At 42.8% G+C, this 24050-nt stretch overlaps 3 protein-coding genes across 7 annotated transcripts in view; 1 reads left to right on the forward strand and 2 right to left on the reverse strand.

Annotated features, from left to right (window-relative positions):
* Positions 1 to 128: 128 nt before the first annotated feature.
* On the reverse strand, positions 129 to 5388 carry LOC105669739 (C-mannosyltransferase dpy-19). Of its 2 annotated transcripts, XM_012362840.2 has the most exons (10): positions 5269 to 5388; positions 3650 to 3799; positions 3429 to 3541; positions 3203 to 3340; positions 3069 to 3140; positions 2642 to 3001; positions 1742 to 2561; positions 1505 to 1667; positions 1297 to 1425; positions 129 to 1235 (listed from the first exon to the last, which is right to left on the reverse strand). In XM_012362840.2, exons 2-10 carry the CDS (start codon positions 3792 to 3794, stop codon positions 1016 to 1018), a joined length of 2160 nt encoding a protein of 719 aa, XP_012218263.2. In that variant the 5' UTR covers positions 3795 to 3799; positions 5269 to 5388; the 3' UTR covers positions 129 to 1015. The 2 variants fall into 2 exon arrangements, with proteins under 2 accessions (XP_012218263.2, XP_012218264.2); XM_012362841.2 differs by lacking the exon at positions 5269 to 5388 and having other exon boundaries at positions 3417 to 3541; positions 3650 to 3686.
* LOC105669737 (brefeldin A-inhibited guanine nucleotide-exchange protein 3) lies at positions 4164 to 18554 on the forward strand. Its single transcript, XM_012362835.2, has 22 exons — positions 4164 to 4282; positions 4642 to 4775; positions 5284 to 5418; positions 5555 to 5720; positions 5970 to 6099; positions 6192 to 6461; positions 6574 to 6807; positions 6907 to 7134; positions 7225 to 7601; positions 7721 to 7905; positions 7975 to 8137; positions 8258 to 8566; positions 8635 to 8857; positions 8932 to 9102; positions 9253 to 9661; positions 9735 to 9947; positions 10025 to 10907; positions 10982 to 11114; positions 12467 to 12695; positions 15037 to 15266; positions 15487 to 17032; positions 17208 to 18554. Exons 1-22 carry the CDS (start codon positions 4198 to 4200, stop codon positions 17349 to 17351), a joined length of 6597 nt encoding a protein of 2198 aa, XP_012218258.2. The 5' UTR covers positions 4164 to 4197; the 3' UTR covers positions 17352 to 18554.
* Positions 18555 to 20265: 1711 nt separating this feature from the next.
* LOC105669744 (protein lozenge) overlaps positions 20266 to 24050 on the reverse strand; it is a 35541-nt gene continuing 31756 nt past the window's right edge. For all 4 annotated transcript variants that reach the window (XM_012362846.2, XM_067351200.1, XM_067351199.1 and 1 more), the window contains 2 exons: positions 21928 to 22095; positions 20266 to 21345 (listed from right to left, as the gene is read on the reverse strand). In XM_012362846.2, coding sequence (XP_012218269.1) covers positions 20876 to 21345; positions 21928 to 22095 — 638 coding nt within the window. In that variant the 3' untranslated portion in view covers positions 20266 to 20875. The remainder of the gene's footprint in view (positions 21346 to 21927; positions 22096 to 24050) is intronic.

A 24050-nucleotide genomic window follows, 5' to 3' on the forward strand; every position in this document is an offset into this window, starting at 1 on the left:
TACTTTTGCACAAGTTATTCGATCTGAAATCAGCAGAAATGCTGTTGCAGATTAGCTGGCACAGTATTAAAAAAATATATTTTGGTAAGTTTTAATAAAATTATATTGTAAAAAATTCTCTCTCGCAATTTATATATAATCTCTTATTTATATCTTTTCATTAAATTTATAATACATAACATTTATGGTCACAGTGCGATTAAATAATGTGTAATGTCTTAATGAGCACATTTGATCGACGTCAAAGAGTAGAGAATTATTGTCCAATATGCGTGCTGTGAAATGCTCATCAATGGAAAAGTAATGAGAAATTCATTTAAAGCGAAGGAATTGACTTGCGATAGTTATATAAATATAAATAGGTGATGATTGATGTTGGCACACATGTCTTGTGTTTGCGATAGGGTGAGTGAACACAATGCTCGATTAAATGTAACGCTTATACGTTCAAAATTATTTGCGTCACCAAAAACTGGGCATTTCGATGCGTAAAAATATTAAGTAAAATTATCACAAGTGTGTATATCACATTGTGAAATGAGGCATTATTTCTTTTTGTGCATTGTTACTGGTCGACTAACAATTGCCTATCGTTTTTCATTACGGAAGTTTGCAAATTATATTCGTATATATCTTGCATTGCATTCTGTTTACACTTGCAATGTATATGAGCTGCACTTTAAGAAACAAGTATAGCAAAACGAAAATGTCGAAGATTCTTTTCGAATGAAACAGTAAATAATTTCTATTGCAAAATATTAGGAACATTGTGCGCATCTTAAAATATGTTAATGCCCCTTCACAGATGACACATGAGTCTAAACTGGATAGATTTTCGAGAATTCGCGGTTTTAACATTTAACTTGTCTGTGCGAATCTCTCAATATATTAAAAATATATTTTTTTTTTCAAATATATAGATAATACTTTTTCGATTTTAAGAAAAATAGGCTCTTACAGTCTCACGAGGTATTCCGTATTGTTCGAGGGTCCTCCTCTTACTTGGAAATGTACTCTAGAACTGATAATGCAATGGTGTGGAAGTCTTTGGCTTAAACTCTACGTAATGAGAATAATCCAGTTGCAACACGACATAGTTGCTGTTAACGAACGCTCGTCTGAACGGATACGCATTTCCTCTGAATAGCAGAGGACACAGAGGCGGCTTGTTCGTGGCTTTCGCTGTTCCATTGTCGACCATGTCCCACAAATCAATCATTTGACATCCTCGTGGCCTGTAAAAATAAAATTCCACGTTATGCAACCGTGTTGTACTCGTGTTTTCCTCACACTTACAAGTTTGCAAATCCAAGGCACAGTGGTTCCTCTAACACGATGTAACTAACTTTCATGTTTCTCAAGGAGGCATATACGGAGGAAGCATCCTTTCGACTGTAAACCTCATAAACCTTCATAGTTCTATCTCTACAATAATCATAAAATGTAAACCAATATTATTCTAATCAGTATTATATATAATTTTGACGTAAAATCTGAACCATACCTCATCTCTTTGCTTTCATAGTAAGGATTATTAACAATCGGCCTCCTCGTCGACAACATTAGGTTTGCCATTAACGCCATCTTCCCCGCAAATACAGCATTTTTCGGTGTATTACTTTTTATCCATTCAAACAGCTCTTCTTGCTCGATGTTACTGTATTCGCCTATTATAGAAATACATACATGATAGATATCGTAGAAATATAGTCAATTTATTTTAATTTAAAAATATAATTACCTATAAAACTGCGTTCCTCTTGGAATCTGTCGACGCCATGGTACGACATGCCACCCAGTACAAGAATCACAACGGCAAGCCGCATAAGTTCACTTTTCAAGCCAATTTTTTCGAGATATCGTTTGCTACACACGATGCTAGCTATTATGCAGAGATGCGGCGTCATGAATAACTTTAGTCTCATAATAAAAACGGCCATGATGATGAAAGCGCCGGTTTGCAAACCATTATACGCCACGTCGGGTTCTATGCAAAGCGGATAATCGTTCATCTTAAAATTTCTATACCAGTAATACAACGCGAGCATTCCAGCAAGTATTGCCGTTGGCAGCAATAAAGTCTTAATGATTGCTTCATAAGTTTTGTATTGCAGAAAGCCGAATTCCGCCGAGCACGTATAAAGCATAGTGTGAAAATCCCTGTAGTCTGTCAATTTAGACTTCAATATATTAAATACGTGGGCATCGTCTTCAGAATATAAAATATAGGACTTTATCCACTTTGTGAAAATGATTGTTATGGCGATTTCGAGAATAATTTCTCGTTTGAGGTTGTGAAATTGCAATAATTTGATTATGAAACTGACCACGTTGCTGCTGAACATGAGGCACGTGTAGAATGAACAAATTATGATAGTGCTGTTTGTTAGTTTTGTCGTCGCCATCACAGCTAATATGTGAACCATACAGAAATTTTTGTAGAAATCGTATGGAATAATTTTCAGCCACTTCAGTATAAGAATTGCTACAACTTGCGTGGTGAAAACAAAATGTGAAAACTGCCAGGTACACAGACTGCAGATCGTTGAGCCAAATATATTCTGAAAATACAAAACAATTGATTGTAAGCAAAAGCAGTTTCGCGAACAATAATATAAGAAATGATTCTTTTATACCTTACCATAAATAATCTCTGTTTAGTCTTGTTTTTTAACAGAACAGGCTCTTTCTCCGAATCATGCTTCGTGCATTTTCTTATAGCCATAGTAACACTGTACATTTGAAACAGTAGCATAGGGTACGCAAAGCTTTCTCGCAACGGTGGTGTCCATTGAACACGTGTGCATTCATTATGATTAAATAAGAAGAATAATATTGTTAGAACACCACCGTAAATGGAATTACTCAAATACGTTGCATAGTAAAAGAGTATTATAGCTGTAAAAATTGTGGAAGACCAAACCATCTCTAAATAGAAGTACACAGGTACACCCAAACCTTCACAGCTAGTCACAGGTGGTAAACCGTCTCCTCTTTCTATCTAAAAGTGATTAGTTTGTGATTACTCAAATGTGATTCGCTTCACAAAGGAATTCTGTAAATCTTACCTGCCAGCACTGTTCTTCCTGCGATATCAATCCAAGATTTCTTGCAACATGATACAGGAAACCCGTTACAATCTACAAAATAAAGCCTCTCGTTATGTTTAGATCGGGATTGTTGAAAAAGAGCATATAGTTACCTCGGGTAAAAGACTGTACTTTCTGGTAGCATCGATAATATTGCCATACTCCGACAGATTGTCGTAACTGAGCTTATCCATGCCGTCGAAAAAGTCTTTCGATTCAGCAATAGTTTTGTAATACGAATAATACATTCCCTAAACAAAGAAAAATGCACATGTCAGAATACTTTAACCACAGTCGTACGCTGTGATTGCATATAAACATCATCACCTATTATCGTACCATCTCGGTCCTGAAGGACATTTCTCGCTCGATTTCCGAGAGATGAGAGAAGTGCCGGTCATTTTCGAAGAGCGTGGATACATGCCACCGATGTAAATAACCGAAACCGATACCTGTCAACAAAGCAGAGGTTATTTCTGTTAAAAGAACCGTCGAGCCTTCCATTCGCGAATCGCATCGGAAGCTCGACCACTTTATGTACGAAAAACGAATATTATTACCCAAAAGAATTACAGCCCAATGATAAAATGTGGTGCTCTCGTGTGCCGGTTTCTCAACCGCCTTACGCTTTCTGTCACTCCTCGTCGCCATCTCTGACATGCAGCTGATTCTTTCACACAGTTGGTCACGTGACTGGTTCGTCATATGGTCTAAAGGCAGGCGCAATATTTTGAGCTTGTTCAGAGCCTTGTCTCTTTCGCAAGAGTGTGAAAAATTTGAACATACAATTTTCTATATTGTTTGCGTTAATACTATTTTAATGTGTAAACAAGTTGCTATGTAGAAATAATTGATTTTATAAATAAAGTCTACTTTAAAGCTTGTTCAAGTAAAAATTAAAATTAGCGCTATGTATTTTCTTTTTCCTTTGATTTTAGGCGCTTTATTAATATATAAATTTCTTCTGTTTGATCGTTTTTAATAAACGCACTGGTTTTTCCGAAGGGCGACGCGTTTTACGTTCCTGGAAATGCGCGTAATAGCGAAGCGTGCATCGGCACTCCCGTTATCGATCAGTCGCGTGGTAGCGGTGGTAGCCCGTCGTGTCATGGAGGATCTCCTGCTGCAGATCATCAGGGAGTCGAACAATGCGAAGCTACAAAATCTGCGGAAATCGGCGCAAGAAGCGTACGGTGAGCGCATCACTCTTCTGCCCTTTGTCCGATTTTATATTAAATATTTCTTGCGCGCGACACGCGTCTTTTCTGCTCGCAGCGTCTTTATTCTGCAGATGTCGAGTACGCTTGCAAGACGATGCAACGAATTTAATTGCATATGTAGATTATAAATGCGTCTTATTCAATCCGATTATATCTAAAGATTTCGGTACGCAAAATTATGTTTTTCGAGCCGACGTTTAGAATTAGAAAACGCGCAGTGATGTTACAGCGTCGTTACAATATGTTAGTCATCGACATTAAAGCGGTTTTTTTTTCCGGAGGTATTCGAATTTTATATTTTATGCTAAGAGGGTGATTTCTCTTCTCTGCAGATTTCCTGGAGAAGCAGCAAGGCTTGCTGCGAGATCCACCTCACGAATTGCGCGCGAAATGCTTACATACGTTTCAGTTAGCATTAGAAAGCAACAGGAGCAAGTTTGTCGCCTTTGGACTTGCGGGATTACATGTGAGTAATATAAAAAGTTTTTCTCTGCAGAAAAAGTTTTACGATGTAAAAAATAATTTTTTTACGTGCAAAAACGCTCCAATGCTCGATGTGAAACGCTTAGACGAAAGGGCGCTGGTTTTATCGTTTTGCTTACGCGTGTTAGTCAGCGTTGGTGTGACCGCTTGTGGAAACGTATGTTCCGGAACTGTGTGCGATAAAACGAGAGATACCGGCGAACAGCTGCGCTAGTCTGCGGGACAGTTTAGGCAAATTTGCGTCATTATGGCGGACGATTTTTAATGAACTTTGATTTAAGTATAAAAAGATTTTTTCACGATTTTTGTAGCTTTTGTAATAAAGTTTAAATACTTCATATAAATAAATAAAAAATTACAAAAATTAATATTATTATTTATATTATAGTTTGACCAGATTTATAATTGTGTTTTTTTATTAACTGCAATATATAAATATATATCACGATAATGAAATTAATGATCCAAAATCATACCTTTAAAATTCGTAGAAAATGTTGAGAGACGACCGATTCCAATCGCCCTACGAGCCAGAAGACGATTCCTTATGGTTGCCCGCACAAATGTTGCACGCCATGAGCTCCATCGTCTCGCAGTCCGATGACACGCAGACGGATATGTTGAAAGTGAGTAAAAAACCAGGAGCGAGTACTAAAAGTATAAGAAATTTATAAGAATACAAATACATAAAAAAAAGTATTTTTCGATTTCTGTATTTGCTTTAAAAATACCAGAGTGATATTCTACTTTTTTCTTTTTCAGGTTTTATTGCAAGTCGCTTGCTCTCCTTATTGGACCATGAACGGACGTCTGATCATCGCTATATTGACTACTTGTTGCGAGGCTTTCGAAAATGGGAATCAAGCTGTGCGCACGGCGGCACAAGCGGCGACCAGCCAAACGTTGCGATCGTTTTGTCTCTTTTTAGGTAAGATCCAAGCAAAAAAAAAAAAAGAATTCAGCGTAATGCAGTTGATATATATATATCACCTTGCACGGCGTTGATAGCGTAACGCGAGATGTCGGAATGTTTGGTCGATAAATTACAAGATCGCGTGTCGCTGGAATGCAAGTCGACGAATGCCATCGGCGAGGCGCCTTAACGACCGGCTTATACTTACGAATGCATCGTCGATTTGGTATCCTGATCCTTATTCGTCATTATGCTTCTTTACAGACGAGGAGTGCCAGGAGATGGACGAGAACGCCAAGCGGAACAAAAACGTCCGCGAGCGAGGTGTCTCGTGCTTCAACGAAGCTCTGCCAATACTGCAATACATCTGCAGCAAGCTGGACGAGGCTCAAAAGTAAAGATACACCTTTGGGATATCAGTAATGTAATTACGGTATGAAATTTCGTATTTCATACCGTAATAACATTTGGGAAATCCTCTTCCAGCAACGGCAGAAACGGCAACACCGTGGTCTTCCTGCTGGAATGCCTGCACACGCTCATATCGTCACTACCGCAGAAGATTCACACCAATGCGCACTTTACGACCTTCCTGTGGCAGAAGTTTTGTCCCGCATTGATAGCCTTTCTGGGGACGCCCCGAGTGGATAAGACCTTTACCTCCCGCGAGGGAAAGGAGAACGAGGTTGGCAGAGGTTCCGGATACTTGGCCACGTCGTTGAGCTTCGACAGTCATCAGGCGAAGACTGTTTATAGGTAAAAATCTAACTCAAGATTTTGTATCGCTGTAAGTTTGATAGATTTGTAAATACAAGTTTTGTAACATTGGAAAACGATATTTGACATTTTTGTATAATAATGTTTTCAGTATCGGCACGGAATTAGTGAGGTTAGTAGGATGTGTTGGCCCGTTACGACCGGTCTTGGAGTCGGTGTTCCACAGAATGCTGTTGTATCCACCGCCGCAGCAACGGCTGGAACCCTTGAAGGCGTTGAAGGAGCTACTGCGCAGTCCTAGTCGCATGGTCGATTTCGCTGGACCACTGCTGGTGGAGGAAGATCGATCGAGTCATATACAGAGCGATATGGCGTTGATGAGGCTGTGAGTGTTTCGTGCAGCATAAATATTTGAAGGCTTAAATTTAGTTTCAAATAATTGCGCGTTCCTTGAAACTTTCATACGCCGTATTTTTCATTTCAGAGCGATGGACTCGATCGAGGAATCGACAGCGGGCGGACTAGCCATATTGCACGCGAGTGTCTCCTGCGTGGTCGCCATGCTGTCGGCCCTTCAAGAACTTTGCGAGGGCAAAGCAATTAATCACAATTACACGTGCACGATCAATAGTTTGTACGAGGACTTGGAATCCTGCGACTATCGCGGACCTCTGACCTATCAGAGCATGGCGCGGCTGCCAAAAACGTATAGGTAAGCATTGAAGATAAAAGCGAGTCATCCAGAATAAAGTAGCTCGGTTGAGTGGTTCTGAAAATGCAATTACAATAATTTGTGTCTCAGAGAACAATTGGAGCTGATGAAGAAGGGTATGGGATCGGATTCCGACTCATCCGGGCATGGACCGTCGGAAGATGGAGATTCCACGGACACCGAGGGGCCTCAGAATGAGTCGGACGATGTTCAGGAGGACACCAGCCTCGACGACACCGAGTGCACGACAGAGAACGAATGTGAGAGGCTCAGATTGAAGAAATTACCAAAGTGTCTTCACGTCGGCCGACAAGTGGCCGACGAGTGCAATGTAGATGTGGAGAGGCATAACGCCAGACGCTTCGTAAAGACGCTTAGATCTGATCTCATACCGATGGTGCTCACTTTGAGGAGCAACATAGAGGTGGACGAGGCGCTGCAGAACTTTGCTTCCGAATACTGTCAAGGTACAAACGTTAGCTTTCCAAATAATATTTGAAATTCATACTAATAATGCGATAATAACGATATTTGGTTAATGAAAAAATAAATTAATATTAATTTTGTGTCTCACCTGACGTTTTAGGAGTTTTCGCAACTCAGCAGAAAATGCAGGAACAAACTGACGTCAATACGGATTCGTGTGCGTTAATCACGATCATGAATGCCGATGGAATTTATCTCGCGACGTATGCGGCGTTGCTTCTCAATCTGAAATTAATTCGTATCAATTACTATCATGAAGAAGGTCGGCAAGTGCCGGTCAGCGAGGTATGTCTAACTTTTCTTGAATTTATCGTTGTTAAGAAGTACATTTAATCTCCGAATTTTGCTTTCAAGGAACAATTTGTGGAAGAAGTCCATGGATCGGGCGTGTTGGTTTATCTCTCGGCCACGTGGCTCTCCGAATTGTATCAGCAGGTACTAGCGTGCAATTTACTCGAGAAATGTGGCTACAATCCTAGTTCTACGGAGAACAACGCTTTGGTCAACGTTCTCACGGGTATGCGATATCGAATTAATATTTTAGCGATACAAAATATCGATATGAAGTTAATTTTTTCGTAGAATTTTCAAATACCGCTTGTCAAATCAATGAGATTTCATTCTACGATTTTTACAGACGTGGACGGAATACCCGGCAGCCATAGAGGCGGGCAATTGCTTTCCGATTACATAAGATTGGAGCGAGCTCAGCTTTCGCGGAGCGAGCCGACTCCGGAAGCGGAGGCCGGCGCGAAACTTTCCCGGAGAGTGCTGACTTGTTGCTGGGGCAGCATGATGACGGTTCTCACGACGGGGCTGAATCCGCCGAAGGAGGAAACCAATAAAGGCATCCTGAACCGAGACGGCGGCAGGAGAGGCGTCAGAGACACAGTCGTCTTAGCGCTTGAAGGCCTTCACAAGGCTGCCACGTTGAGCAACATACTCGGTACGCATATTTCCTTCCCTTTTGCGAGATTTTTGTTCAGATTTTTGCTACATTTCCTTTTACTTTAGGTTTACAAATTCGCTGCGGCTCCATTTTCGCCTTGCTCGCGAAGGCTGCCTGCACGGAGCAATCGATTTCGAGAATGACTCGCAAGAAGGACGTTCTTCGACTTAAACTGCAAAATAGAGCGACCAATATACACACTTCTCACGCGCTCAGCATGGATGTGCTTTTGGGAAGAGGCTTGGAACTCGGTAGCCATGGCAGCGATTGCTGGCCGCACGTTTTTACGTAAGTGAAATTCACAGGCACGCTGCAACACGTTTTTATGTTGAATGTAACAAGAAAATTATGCGTTTGAAAAGATGCTGCCTGTACGTGAGCAAGCTGGAGCACGACTTCTTTGGAAAGAATCAAAATCCGTCACTGCCCAAAGCCCATCAGAAAAAGGAAAAGAAAGACGCTGTAAACGGCGACGCCAAAAATCAAGACAGGCTTCGACTGAATTTCAACATTGTCGATGACGAGGAATCCTGGTAAATTTTCCTCACTTTTTAATTATCTTCTAAACTTGTGAAATAATTAATTTTCAATTATTTCGTCAATTTAGATAAAACTTAATGTAATTTATAAAGTGTTAAAATTCTCGTATATTATTTTTTCTAATTTTTGATTATTTCTTCTAGCGTGGACGTTTACAGTTTCCTTTCGAGTCCTTACACGCAGAATCCCAGCTCGGACACGATCCCAGAGATTATTCAGGAATCAAACGCCGACAGTCAATTCAACGGCATTCTACCGGCGGACTACGCCGCCAAAATAATTTGCGTGCTGTCCCAGCAAGTCGACAGACTCTTCGAAGACGCGGCTCTTAAGTTGAATCTCAGAGCGCTCTGCTCGTTTCTCACGGCGCTCTGCAAAGCCAGCAAGGCGCAATTGTTTAAGACCACCGATGGGTGCAAAGACAATAAGAGATTTTGGTGGAGGCGAAGTAAACCGAGAGAGAACGAGATGAATGTGTTGCTGCTAGCTCGCTTGGGCGAAGTTATGCTGAAATGTGTCAAGAGTGGCAGGCCTTTGATTCATATAATGGGGGTAAGGAAGTTTCTAGAAGTGCAGTTTAACAATTTACAACGATAATTCTTATAAAAAGTATACAATTTTTCAGGTATGGAGCATTTTGGGGCCACACTTTATGGAAGCGGCGTGCCACGAGGATCGCAGTATCTCGAAGAAAGCCGTTCAATGCATTCACGACTCCATGGCGGCCTTATTGAACGAGCAAATAGAGCTTCCACATTTTCACTTCAACGAGGCGCTCTTCAAGCCTTTCGAAAATCTTTTGTGCCTCGAACTCTGCGACAACGACGTTCAGGATCAAGTAAATAGCCGCTTGGGCGAAGCACGGTCGCACACATCACAATTTAGCTTGTAAATTATTTTTATTTTTTTTTTCAGATTGTCAGCTGTATCTGCGAGTTCGTCGAGACAAATCGCACTGAGATCCGTTCGGGCTGGCGTCCGCTCTTCGGCGCACTCCGAGTGGCGTCGGTCGGCAATGCCGACTGCGTGGAGTCGGCGCCCTTGTTAGAAGTCTTCAGGGTCTTCCTTTCGACCGACAATACATTGGTCTTTGCTAACGCCGCACTGGACTGCATTCTGTGCCTGCTGAAACACGTGAGGGGCATCGGCGACAACGAGACTCAGTCCGAGGAGACGGAGAACCTCGACACCGCGGAGTCCAGGAGAATGCGACTCTGCGTAGAGAGCTTGAAGTATCTGCTGAGCTGCAGCGACATCCTGTCGTCGATGTACCGAATGCCGGCGTGCCCGATCTTCCATTCCGCTCAGCGGATTCAAGTGTCCACGATTCCGCAATACGTCGATCCGATCATTCCGAATCTCGAGCTGACCAGATTCGACAAGCACATCGAGACGATGCAGGAGGTCATCCCGGAGAGGTCGTACGACGTGCTGGCGCCGTTGATCGACAAGGACGCTCACTCCATCGCCACGCTGCAGAGCATGGACAAGCCTAGCGGCATCCTCCGGGTCTGGTACATCCTCATCGAGGGTCTGGCGAGCGCGACGATGATCTGCCCGCGGCGCTATCAACCGCACACCCTGGAGACGCTGTTCCACCTCCTGCGCGACATCCTCAACGTACCCGGGCCGGCCTTCGGACTCTACTGCGTCAATCATCTGCTGCTGCCTATGGTGCAGAATTGGCTGAGGAAGACTTCCAAGATCTTCCGCGGCTGGGACAACTTCGCGCCCAACTTTAAGCAATGCTGCGGCCTCACGACGGATCTCGTCGTTGATTATTTGACACACCTGCAAGGTAGCACGCGTAAACATTTATGCGAAAAATGAAGACCAAATGCGCAATTGTTAATTTCTGAAATTATTCTTTAGGCCCGGAGGTCGTCAGAAACGATGCCCATTTGCCGGCCACGACGCTGATGTTGAAACAGCTGTTACTAGTAATGGCGGAATGCGTGGTGCAGCCTACAGAGAGTATAGCTCGTCTCGGCTGCGCCTGTATCAGGTAAGTCAAAGCTCTTCGCGTTCGCGGCATAAAAGCCGTCCGGAGCGAGCCGAAGCAATTTCCGCCTGTTCGATTTTTATTGCGATACACGACCTCCGTTAATATTTACGCGGTTTAGCGCGCGACGAGAGAATTGACGGCCGATGGTAATAACGTCTGAGCGGAATTGCAATAAAAAAAATAACTGGAATGCAAACGCGATGACGTTGCAAAACACGATGTTCTTTAACGGCCGATTGAAATGACGTATTGTCGCCGGCGATTTCGTAATACAATTAGGAAAGTTGGATCGTAAAGCGACGGAAGATGAGGCGTAACTGCGTCTCTTACGCAACTCCCGTGCGTACGCAGTAACGATATTGCATTTACGGTGTCTCGCTTCTGTTGTATTGATTTCCAGTTTCGGGGCGTTCGCCGAGGTTCGACGGAATGCGAACGTCTCGCGGCGAGCGTTAAGTTAGGTGTATCGTCGTTACGGTGGCGCGGAACGTGCGTGTAAGACGATAACGAAGCTTGACAGGCTGTCCGGTGGGATAAAGTAGCCACCGACACTCGACACCCTCGGGGCGTCATGCTAACGCGCTGCACACGCTCCTCCCCGCTGCATCTCCACCTACCTCGAGAGTCGTCGGCGCGTTTTCTCCGTATTAACATACGCACAGTATATATTCAACCAGGTTGAGCCCGGTAACACGATCCCGCGAATCGGTGTCGATCGCGAGGTATCGATGTACACATGTTGTGTACGTCGGACTTAAAAAACGGAGCAGGTTCGCGATTGAGGAGCCGAACGGTATCCTGATTTGAAATCCTACAGACATTCGTTAAGGGGATCCTAAAGTGGTCTGTTTTACCTATTTTTTTCAAATACACTTAACTTTTTTTTGGCTGTGTAGAATGAAAAGTCCTTTTCTGTAAGTAAAGTACATATGCTAATACATTACGGATGGTCGATTTAAAAGGATTTTTCAAGCCACGCAGCCAAAAAAAAACGAATTTTACGATAAATAGAAGGTAAAACAGATACGTCTCTGTTTTACCTTCTATTTTTCGTTCTACTTTTCATTCTACACAGCCAAAAAAAAGTTAAGTTCCCCCTTAAGGATCCCCTTAACTAGACAAGCCTAGTTTCGCAGCATATTGGGTGATTTGAAAGAGCGATTTTATCGACACGGTAGCACGAGAAATTATTATTCGCCACATCGCTTCTCGTGCTTTTGCGAGATTTATTACAGATCGACAGCAAGATGATGGACGATGCTGGATCGTCCTATAATTGCCGTGGAAAATGTAGAAAGTTTAATATTTATTTTAATGCCAAGCTAGAAAAAAGATAAATCCGTGTTTGACAGGCATATCCTGGTGAGCAGCGGGCCACTGCTCACCCCGGAACAATGGGAGGTCTGCGGTGTCGCGTGCTACCGCGCCTGTTCGAACTCGCTGCAGGAGCTGCACCAGTTGACCATGGCTTTCTCGCCCAGATCGGAATCCTTTTACGGGGACGTCGCTCAAGTGAAGGTCGCGGCGCGCCGAGACGCGACACCGGAAGAGACGGAACGGCTGCGACAGCTCGCCGCCCAGGTAAGTAATCTGAGATTCACTTTCGAGAAGTGGCGAGCGGAGGAGAACCGACATTCTCCCCCGTTGTTTCTGGCCGTTGTATGTCTCGATGTGCTTTATCGATGTGCTCCTCGTGGCCACGAGATCTCGATTGACGGAAAACGTTCGGAGTGTATCGGATTCTGTCTTGACTCGAGAAATTTTATTTCCACATTTATCGTTCACGCATCACGATATACTGTAATTATTTCTGAATCGTATCCCATGTCAAGCGCTGAATGCGATTACTTTCGGTCCAAGATACATTTCATGTGATCCGAAATAAATAAAAATTGGACAGTCACAAATTAGCGTCAAGTATGAGGATATACGAGGATATGCAAATATATTTTTTTTTCACATTAAAAAAATCGTCACGCGAGTTTGATATTTTTTTATCGATCGTTACCATCTCTTTGATAAAAAAAAAAAAACAAGTTTTCTTAAACATCTCCATGTCAGACTTTTGCGCGTTTATCGTGATATAAAGTGAGAGTGTCTGGTATATGCACGAGTGAAAAAATGAGAGAGAGAGAGAGAGAGAGAGAGAGAAAGATGCAGGGACACACGTGGTGCCTTCCTGACCTGACTTGCTCTCAGGTGAGCCAGCTGCGTGAGGTATTGACTGCCGTCAAGAGGCAGAGCGCGGCGTCACTGCCGACGACGCCTTTCCAGGATTTGATGACCATTGAGACGACACTGATCGACCAGCACACTACCTCCTACCCCGTCGGTTGTAGGCAGCACACGACACCCCCCGATTACACTAACACTACGACGAACACAGGCCCCCAATGGCTCTAGCCGACCACGGTAACTCACGTCATGGATTTTAAGAACAATCAAAACCGAGAGAAAACAAAAAAAAAAAAAAGCCTTACCGTATCGCATTGAGATTCACCATTTTATCCGGCCGGCGTAAAAGCGAAACGACGTGGATAAGCGCAAGTGTCCGATGATCCACGAAGTGATTCACGGAGAGGCGCGTGCCATCATTGTCGTCGTCGACAGGCCGAAAGATTCTCGGTGCTCGCTTCCAAACTCGCGTGCCGTTCTCAGCCTAGAGAATATTTTCGTACAATACGGAGCAATAACTCGCCTTTATATTTATATACACACCGAGCACACGTACCTTGTATGTACGCTGAATATGTTACATTGGCGTAAGCATAATCGACCGTTCGCTTTCGATGTACTTCCGAAGCTTGTTCGATGTGGCTGATATTTGGCGACGTGACAGAGTCGAAATGATTCTTCTATGTATTTTTGTACCGCTGAATGATTGTGTTTCGACAAATATAGAGCTTCTATATCATCAGCTGGTTGACTGTTCACTTGCCACCCTCCACCTTGAACGAGATCTGTCGTGATATTAGACTACGCCTGTCGACGAGGAAACGCCATTCGATTCGGATCATCATGCTCTTTTGTTTTCTTTTTTTTTAAAACATTTGCACATGCTAATAGACGGCACGGGTTAAGCGCTTGACGAGATTCTTTTCAACAATTAAAGTCGTAAATATTAATATTGTTTTACATGAATTATTCTAAATTGCAGAATCTTTGCGGAAAAATAATCAATTTTAATGCTATAATCTCGACCGCTTTTTTTACGCGTCAAATCTTTAATTATCCCGAAAAAAATTGAATATCTATTAGCTTCAAAAATAATTTTTAATAAGTTTCTGAAAAATAAAATATTCTGGTAATAAAAAAAACTGATGCGATAAAATTTGTAATTTACAATACATGTCTTACTTTTTCGAATCTATGGAAAAGGACCTCGTCGCTGATTGAAGTATCATCTCAATTTTACTTGGCACGGTCTTGCGAATCACCATTAAAATCCATGGCTTGAGTCCATGGCTAGAATTTCACTGTCACAATAACGTGTACGTAACGGTACACGACACTGTATTATAGAAGCTGCAGCTTTCGTAGTGTGCACACATTATCTCGCGACCGGGAAAAGTTGCAGAATCATGTTGATCGAGAGTGATCATACCGTTACTATTATTGTAATTAAGATTATCCTCACGATCAGTTAACGATCGCTGCGAGTCACAATGTGTTTTTCTAATTTACTCAAAACATTCTTTAATTTCTTTCATTTCTAGCGTGTTGTTAGAACTGATAATGACTGATATAATCTTACTTGCAATCGGAACATTTACGAAAAGTTGATCATCGCTTCTGTACAATTGCCAAAAATATAAAAAATTCTCATGGAATTCATGAAAATTTTGGAGACTACGTCATATCATACATGCAAAACGGAGTTGAAAGATAGTGTGGACTTGATAACTCACGCTTGTATCCCCAGGTGTTCCTCTTGGAGGAACAGATATGCCTCGAGGATGCCTCGCGGTCGCCCGATGAAAGGTCGTACGTGTTCCTTTTGTATCCACCTGCTGTAGGCACCACTCTCAATCCCGATCTCTACATCGTTCGAGTTCAGCTGCGTGCGCTGGTGGTCGGGCTTTTGGTACACCAGATGCTGCTTCACTGCATCGCGAGTGTTCTTCTTCAGGGCGCCGGCGCCTCGATTTCAAGGTTTGTACGCGACCGTTTCTTGCATATATCACTCTGTGTAACGAATAAGAAATTATTAGCACACTATAATTATTATGCACTTGTTCGAATGTATTAATTAAACGTGGAGTTTAGTTGTGTTCAATCTGCATGAAAGACTTTGATCAAAATTGGATGAAAAGAATGTAGCGAATCGTAAAATTGCGCAACGAAGGGTGCTCGAAGGAACGCTTTTCCGCAGTTTGTCTCACGTGATCCCGCACTCGACGCCGTGCAGCTCGCCTAATCCCGACATCAAACGGGGCTACCTGTCGCACCTGAGTCCGCATCACGTGGAGATCTTTCTCTCTGCTTTGGACCTTTCCTATGTCGCCACATTGAAGTTCGACTGTCGACCCGGTCTGAAATTCCTGGTGCAGAAAGTTGCGAATCTCGAGCAGCCGGCGAATCTGTACCGTCAAGCGGCCGCTGCTTGGACCATCAAGATCATCACGCTGCTGGAGCTGTCCTTGCGCGAGATAGAGGAGCTCCACGCGACTCTGGATTTGGTGAAGAGTATTCTCGGCACCGGGCTTGACGACAGGGAGTGCGTTTACGACGTGAAGCACCGCAAGCTCACCAAGTATCTCCGACAGCTTCGTACAACCTTCGACGAGCTCTGCGAGACCTACGTCGAAGTGGTTCTCGACGAAGATGGCAGGTATACAAAAGCGGACAGTTTTGCGGAGAGGAAGATATTCCTCTTGGTGGCGCAGCCGGACGATTTTCCCGAAATCACAAGAAAGGAGCCTATCGACCGGTTTGTCACCGGCACTCTAGCGTCCGTCGAAGAAAGTTGTGGCATTCGGCGGGATCAGTCGGGCGACGACGAGGACGATCAGGATGATCCGGACGACGTGTACAATCCGAATTTAGACGACGAGAGCGGCTTGGAGGAGCTCGGCGCCGAGAGCGAGAACGATCCGAGGCCGTTCAGGCTGTCGGACTTGGCCGCGGAATACTCGACTGATTCCGGTCCGCAGTCCGAGCCGGAAACCGACGACTCGAGGCCGCAGTCGAGACTCGGCTCGGTCACGGAGAAGATCGTTTACCCCGATCGCTCCGGCGGAACCTCCAGCGAGGGCTACATCGACGCCAAGTACGACGCCGTGACCCCGGCGCCTCCCAAGATGATGTACAGTCACGACGATCTGCGCTACAATCTGAATTCACTCCGGAAAGCGGAGTCGACTGGCAATTTCTTCGGCAAATCCATAGACATGGAAACGCTGGATCGTAATGCGTTCTCCGACGAGGCCTTTTTAAACCGGAAATCATATCCGGAAAGATGCGGCAGCGACGCGTATTCGTTATCCAGGCGGAAGTCCTCGACGTCCGTTCTAGCGACGGATCTTGAAGACGTCCGCGACTCTTCGGTGCTCGATTCCGCGGATCTCCGACCGAAGTCGGTGATGGAGCTCCGCAGGACAACCGGCTGGACGAGATCCAGCAATCTTCCGAGCGAGCTGGAAGGAGGTATTCGAGAAGAGGACAAAAAGAATTCCAAATCCTCGGAGATCCTTGACAATATGGACGAGTTGCTGCGCGATTATGAACGCAGCAAGCGCGGTTTCAGAATAAATCCCTTTTTGCGGGAGGAGGAAGAGGCGTCTGCAGTCGAGAGTCGGTCAGTCGCTGATCAGGAAGTGGAACTTCAGAGGAGCAACGTTAATAAGGACAGCGAGGCTCACAGGAAAGCCTGGGCGGATATTTTGGGCACTACGCTGGAATGGGCTTTAGTTCTGCCAGTAAGTTTTCTGCATTTTTCTTTGCTTAAATTTTTCCATAATTATAAAATATATTAATTATAAAATCGTGGCCAAGTTTCTTAAATAAAGATCGTTGAACTTCTAAATTTTTGCTATAAATTGTTCTTATCGATTTTATTGTTTGATAACCGAATTTTGGGGCACTCTTTTACAGGATGAGCGATTGGCACCGCTGCTTCCGGTTTTCGTGGGCGGTGTGCGAATACTGACCAGGCACGCCATGGATCAAAGTCTGAAGCAGCGTCTCTCGATTCTGTTTCATCGTATCGCCGTGCTTTATGGATTGACAAATAATTAATAGCGATCGACCTCGGAGCGACACGAGCGATCGCGGTCTTATGTAGTTGTAAGGCTCCTTCAAAAGATGAAAGAAACAATTTGATATGTCCGACAATTTATTTTCCAATTTCTTTATTAATTACTGTGATAGGCGTGCAAAGTCCGAGGATGAGACGGGAGGAAGAGGGAAAGATCCATCGATCTATTTTGTCCGCGACTGATCGAATTGAGACATATAAATCGCCAAGTTCGAAAAAAAAAAAATACGACGTTCCCGTTTTCGCGCACGAATCTCTATTTTTTTTTCCCCCTCCACGCACGCCGGCGTGTCGACACGTCGGAGACAAGGATTTTATTTACGATCCACTTCGCACGCACATCTCTCGATTCTCATTTTATGCTTTTTGCGCTTAACTGTAGTTTGCGGTCCGGTCCGTAGTGCCGGGTGTACCGGATTTTTCCTTCCAGCGTGAAGCTTGAGAACGCGGGCGGAGTCGCGGGCGGATGGGAGGTATCTTGCGGCGAGCGCGAATCTCGCTGCAAATCGAGGGTTGTATCGGCGCGCTTCCCCGTTCACTTGCCAAAACGATATCCAGGAGTGAGACGTACCGTCGTTTTTTACGCAGCTTCCTTCGCTAAGATAGATCATCGCGATTCTTTGTCGTGCAATTATTTTTTTCATAGGAGAGAAGATAGAGCGAAGGATCTCGACGAAGTGTTCGGGACTGGGATTATTCTTCGCGATTAGTACACATGTTTTATTGTACATAACGCGACATCGTTCGCGCGAGTCTAATTAAAGTAACAGTAATGTTATAATTCTTACGTTACACTCCGTAGTCGATTGTTTGCCGACTTTAATTTATATTCCTCGTTTTCGTAGCTGACGTAGAGATGATAATTGAACGTTGATGTATATATTATCAAATATTATCCCTGATGTTCCGCTATATGTACGGTATATTCGATAAACGTTGTAAATGTTGTTGGTAAATCAGATGGTTTAAATGGAAGGATTATTAACTGATAATAAAACGTGCCTATGTATCGCCTGTTTTTCCCCTAAAATGCATCTACATGTGTGAATGAAGAGTGACGAGAAATCGTTACGGATCAATTCAGCTAAAGCGCGTCCACGAGATATACATATAATATATGGCAACTGAAATGAGATGTATCTGACAAAATGTACGAACGTTAATAAATGAATTCTAATATCTGAGTACTATTTTCGACCGCACGTTCTGTTTTGAAATATAATTTTTTATCGCTGATCGTAATTTTAACTTTCACTTGGTGAGTTTATTCAAAGTCGGATGCGTAAGGTTTGCAAGCAATATTTTATTTTGGATTTAAGGACTGCTTCGATCGGGGTCGCGCGATTTATACCCATCGGCCGTGCTCGGCTGGTACCAGAAGATGTCGACCATTTCCTGCGGGACGAAACGTATTTCGTCTTAACGGGCGCAGAAAAGGGCGGGAGACTCTTGTCTGCGGTCGGCTGCGAGTCGAGTCATCCTCGTAAAGAGAGAAGCTTACGAGCGACGGCCGCCTCTGCTTATTCCGTGGTTTTATTCCGTGGCGTCCCATTCGCAGGACGCGTCGGGGCTGTAAACATCGCGGCAAGAGAAGTAGGAGAAGAGCGAGATGATCTCTCTCCGAAGTGCAAAGTCGTTCAAGTAGAAGAAATTTTTCGTCCAGCTTTCCGTTATCCGGCAATTCTCTAATCGTAACTCTGCGTATTCTGTCCCGTTTCATCTACTTCGAAGAGAAAAAGAAAAATTCACAGAATACTAACCATTGATTTACGCATCATTTTTGTGATTCTGATTTTTTTCGTGAACGAAGGAGTCGTGGAATGTTTGTGATGAGTTCTTTGTGAATGTAATATTACTAATAATGTTCTTTTTATTTTAGGCCACTTGTTGGGTACTTCGTGTTTCTTTAGCAGTTATTTCTAGAAACAAATAATACGATTATTCGATAAAAACAAAGGAGATAGACAGTTATTTATAATTGCAAGATGTTTAGTATTTCCAGTTACCTTATTATACCTCTTGATTCTAGTTATGACTTATGAAAATTACTTCGTCGTTGTACATATATTGTCAAACGGCAAAATCGCCGAGACACTTATTAAGTTTTCACCCACGTAGTAATTTTACTCTAATGTATATTTAGACAATCTTCCATTATCTTCTATTATTTCCTATCGAATACGATGCGACAGTACGTCTTTGTAGAAATCCATTGTCCCTAACAGATTTCTAACTCAAGATTCGTGCACTGCGCGCGAGCCAACGAACTAAAAGAAAATCAGAATAAAAATTAAATAAAAATAAAGTCTTGAAATTAATTCGCACACTTTAGGACAATTAAACATTTTTAATTGCGTCTTAAATTATAATTTAAATAACCTTAATGGCAATTATTTTCACACGAAGCAATAAATTAATCATTGCGCAAAATGTAACATGGGCTAATTTAGGTGAGAGAGATTTAAAGATTTTGCTGACACGAAGCGACGCGGGTTGGCTCGCTAATAAAGGGACGCGGGAACGACGAACAGGCGATGTCGCGACCAGCCAGACCGCAACTATCCATCCGTTCGTCATTTCCAGCGTCCTTTAAATATTAAATAGAGCTCGCTGCGCTCGTAAAAAGGGTTATCCGTTCCCCCACGATGAGAGAAACAACAGCGTCGCTGTACTTCCCTCCCCATAATGCAAACGAAGATTTTTCTACTCCAAGTGGCTGTCAGGAGAAATTATTTATGCATCATACCTCTCTCCGAAATCAATTTTAAATTCACGAGAAAAGATTACAAAATTTTATTCATATTTATTTCACGTTTTAGATTCGAGAGAAGTAATTTGAAATATATATCTGGCTACTTACGTTGACCTTTTTTCCATAAGCATCGAGAGAAGGGATTTAGGAACCTGTCGGGCAAGGTTTTATTTCATTTCTGAAAATATTTGTGTATTTACAACGTTACAGCGTTTGACTTATTTCTTCATTCGAGAACCAAATGATATTCTCACGATCCAATTTTTGACCGGGAGAAACAAGCAAGAAAGATATCTCTCCGCCTAGCACTTAAGAAGAATCATCACCGATTAGTCTCACGTTTCGATTTATGAGATCTCACTGCTCGCTGATTTTTTTTTCCACAAGCTGACGAGTTTTTTTATCGAAGTTCGTCTTCACTTCGTCTCACATTCAACGTGAACGAGTCAGTAATTTCCACTTTCGCCCGCGATCACTATTACGAAACCGGACATCGTGTGTCAGCCGGTTTATTGCAGTTACGATAATTTGCGCGCGGCTGATCGGAAGAGATTCCGCCGCTCATACAGCAGTAATCAGGTCCAATGATTTCACACATATCCTTCTTCTGAAAAGATACTTAGCGCATATCCCGCTATCTTTGTCGACGTTTCGTCAGATGCATGATAATCAGAGACTACGTTGTTGGAGGCGCGCGCATTGTAACTCACGCACGATAATTTTAAATTATACCATCAAAGACCTTTTGCTCTTTTAGTACGGTCTCCACACGTCGTTCCTCTGCTCGCTCTCCTCCAGCACGCCGATCTCTCGGATGCTACTGATAGTCAGATTGCCGCCGGCTATGGTGACCTGTTCCTCGCTTAGGTCGCCGTGCAGATGCAGGTGGATCTGATTCTGATTGACGGTGCTGTAGAGCTGTGGATAGAGCACCATCGGCGCCGGAGTGATGTAATTCTGGCCCGGATTGTTGTAGTAACCCTGATAATTGGGGTTGTAATTGTGGGAAGCCACCGGGACCGGGGTCGCCGGGCCAGGCGTCCACGAACTGTAATGGTAACTCGGACTGCCCGCGTTGCCCGTGCCGCCGCTGGCGAAGATGTCGGGATCGCTCGCTCTGGTCGGCACCAAGGGCAAGGATGTCGTCGGCGAGGTGCCGTGTCCCGAGTACATGGACACGCAATTCGGCGTGTAAGTGTCCTGCTGATTCTCCGAGGAGAGCACTGCAAGCAGAAATTCATGTTTTACCGTGTAACTGCGAGATCTCTAAAATTTGCTCGCTAGAAAAAAAATCTACAGAGATCGAATAAATAATAATCATTGTTGATCAAAACGTTCGCTGCGTTTCTTCGAAAGATTTTAATTACTGTAATTTGTTGCTTGATATTGTAATTGAATAACGGGAAAAAAAGCCACAAGAATACCACGGAAACATTTCGGGCCAATTTTGATCCCTCTTTAATCTAATAAAATCATTTGTAATATCTTTTACGCTCTGCTTATCCGCGCTTAGTTCTTATAGCCTTTTTCTTTATTGGTTTTTTTACTCCGTCATTAATTATCAACGGGATAATTATGTAAAACGCGTCTCCATATCTGGAAGATCGACAGTAATATAATTTCTAAGATAAAACACAGATGAAACACTTTGTGAGAGTGTATTGCGCAACTTTTTCCTGGAACGCGTCATGCGTCAGAATATTATTAAATCGTCGTAGGTGTTTCTTAATTAGCAGCGCGCCGGCGAATCGTGCGCCGGATCGGAGAAATAAATCAATGCAATTTTTTCAATCGTGCGATCGTACCGGTTGGCAATGGCACCGGTTCTGTCGTCGGATGATGCGACAATGATTCTCCCGGGTACGAAAACGCACCGCCGGGCAACGGGGAATAGGAACCGCTGCTGCTGACCGGAGGAGCCGGATAAGACGGCGCCGTGGGATACGTCCATTCCGTGGTACCTACGCCCGTGTCTGCAACAGAGAAAAGTTATTTTTCCTTCAGAGCTGTTCAAGTTTTTTGTGCGGATAAATTCAGACGAATATCTTACAAAGTTTTACGTTTCATTTATCAAATCTTGATTAAACGACACGTCCAAATCTCTAATACAGTATTTTATAAAAAAAAATTTTTTTTGTATATATCCGAATACTTAATTTAAATAAATTTCATATGTAATCTATCGGACTCACGTTTACAATCGTGCACCGCTTCTTAAAATGCGCAGCAGATCGCACGGTCGGAGTCGGTAACGGAGTTTCGAATGAGTAACACCGGCAAATTAATTGACGTGAGTCACGAGTAGAAGCAGCGGCGGAAGTTTAAACGCTCGGCTGGAAGTGAACGTGTGTTCGTCGCATCGCGTCGCGTCGCGTCGTTCTTTGCAACAAGATCAGGATCATTGAATAAAGTGATTGCGCAAGAATACTGCTGATAAAAAAGAATAGCATTCCGATGTACGGTCGAACGATTCGCGATCTTCAAATTATATTTTCTCTCGGATCTTCTTCATGCATAAATAATTCTTTCAACGTTGGATCTGTGCATAATAATATCTTTGCATATTCCAGTCACGGCAGATGTCTTTTTCTTGCGACAAGTTTCGTAAAAACGTAATCTCATATCATATTTTCTCTTTTCAGAAAGATTGCTTCTACGAAAGTAACTCAAATCATGATTCTTCGTATCATCGGTGTCGACTCTATTTGTAGGAAGTATTAGTAATATTATTTCCGACGCTTATATCTACTACTGGAATTTGCATTATAAGTACTGAAATATTTAAAACATCCTGTGTGTGTAGAATCATTCACAGAAGAGAAGAGACAGAGAGAAAGATGAAAGATAATCGCGATGAATCATGTGAGATTCGAAGAAATTTTTCGGTGCCATCGTCCCATATATGTAAACGATGAAGCATATCATTTCATTGAAATGCATGCGTAAACTTTATTTTTATTTAAAAAAAGATTGTACAATTGCAAAACGCTCAAAATGTATCTGCAAATTGCAAAATGTATTCTTCTGAAAATATTTCTTTTTAGATTTTATTATATTATCTCGAATTAACTCAAATATTTAATTTAAATATTATATAAAATTTTCTGTGTTTTATTGTTATTTTATTTTATACCTCGTATAAATCTTTGATACTTTTCTGTATGTTGTCTTCGTTCTTAAAAGTTTCTAATAATACTCTTCTTGAAATCCAATTAATTAGAGATCGCCTACATCATCATGTTAACGTGACGATACAAACGTTTCTAAAGCGGAAAAAATCAGCGGAAAGAATCAGTGGAAAGCCCGCGAAGACGTTGATGATTCTCGCCGAGCAATCTTAGACCGGCCGATGACAAAACTCGATTCTCAAGGGCGCGTTCACCATTCGCCTCGTTCCGAGAATCCCTTCGCTGTAGTCAAGTTTCGAAATTCACCGACTTCAATCATTGAAGCATAATTAAAACTCTAAGTTCTCAATTTTCGAAGAGACAAAAAGACACGATGAGAATTTCTGCAAGATTTTCAAGTTTGCGCAGTGGTTAATTTATCTTAATTGTTTCTTTTTTGCTGAGATCTCTATTTGAATGAGATTTCAAAACAAGTTGCTCTGCGTGACTTTCGATACAATCTCAACACGTGTTCTGCAGTGATAATTATACCTCGCCGTTGCTAAACAGTTTGCAGCTTCGGGGAAAATTAACATGAAACTCATTGGAATTACCTCTTTCGCGTGCGAGCAACGGGAAATACCTGTTACTCTTGCATGGAAGATATTCAGATGCAAAACACCATCCTCATGAATTTGTTATCTTCTACATACAAGCTCCTGCTATTCAATGCTTATGTCAGTGAGACTATCGGCTGTTAGGATATTTCTGAAAATCATTGACGCTTTCCAAGTGAAAAGTTTTCAGATTAATATTATTTT

The sequence above is a fragment of the Linepithema humile genome, chromosome 3 (genome assembly GCF_040581485.1).
Source record: "Linepithema humile isolate Giens D197 chromosome 3, Lhum_UNIL_v1.0, whole genome shotgun sequence".
NCBI lineage: Eukaryota > Metazoa > Arthropoda > Insecta > Hymenoptera > Formicidae > Linepithema > Linepithema humile.

Excerpts from the sequence above, each read along its gene's own strand:
- LOC105669739 (XM_012362840.2), bottom strand. The coding sequence starts at position 3,794 with ATGACGAACCAGTCACGTGACCAACTGTGTGAAAGAATCAGCTGCATG. Across the intron at positions 3,542-3,649 it reads TTGGGCTGTAATTCTTTTGG|GTATCGGTTTCGGTTATTTA; the intron begins GTAATAATATTC and ends CTTTGTTGACAG. Across the intron at positions 1,668-1,741 it reads AGAGGAACGCAGTTTTATAG|GCGAATACAGTAACATCGAG; the intron begins GTAATTATATTT and ends TTTCTATAATAG.
- LOC105669737 (XM_012362835.2), top strand. The coding sequence starts at position 4,198 with ATGGAGGATCTCCTGCTGCAGATCATCAGGGAGTCGAACAATGCGAAG. Across the intron at positions 9,103-9,252 it reads GTCGATGACGAGGAATCCTG|CGTGGACGTTTACAGTTTCC; the intron begins GTAAATTTTCCT and ends TATTTCTTCTAG. Across the intron at positions 11,115-12,466 it reads CTCGGCTGCGCCTGTATCAG|GCATATCCTGGTGAGCAGCG; the intron begins GTAAGTCAAAGC and ends CGTGTTTGACAG.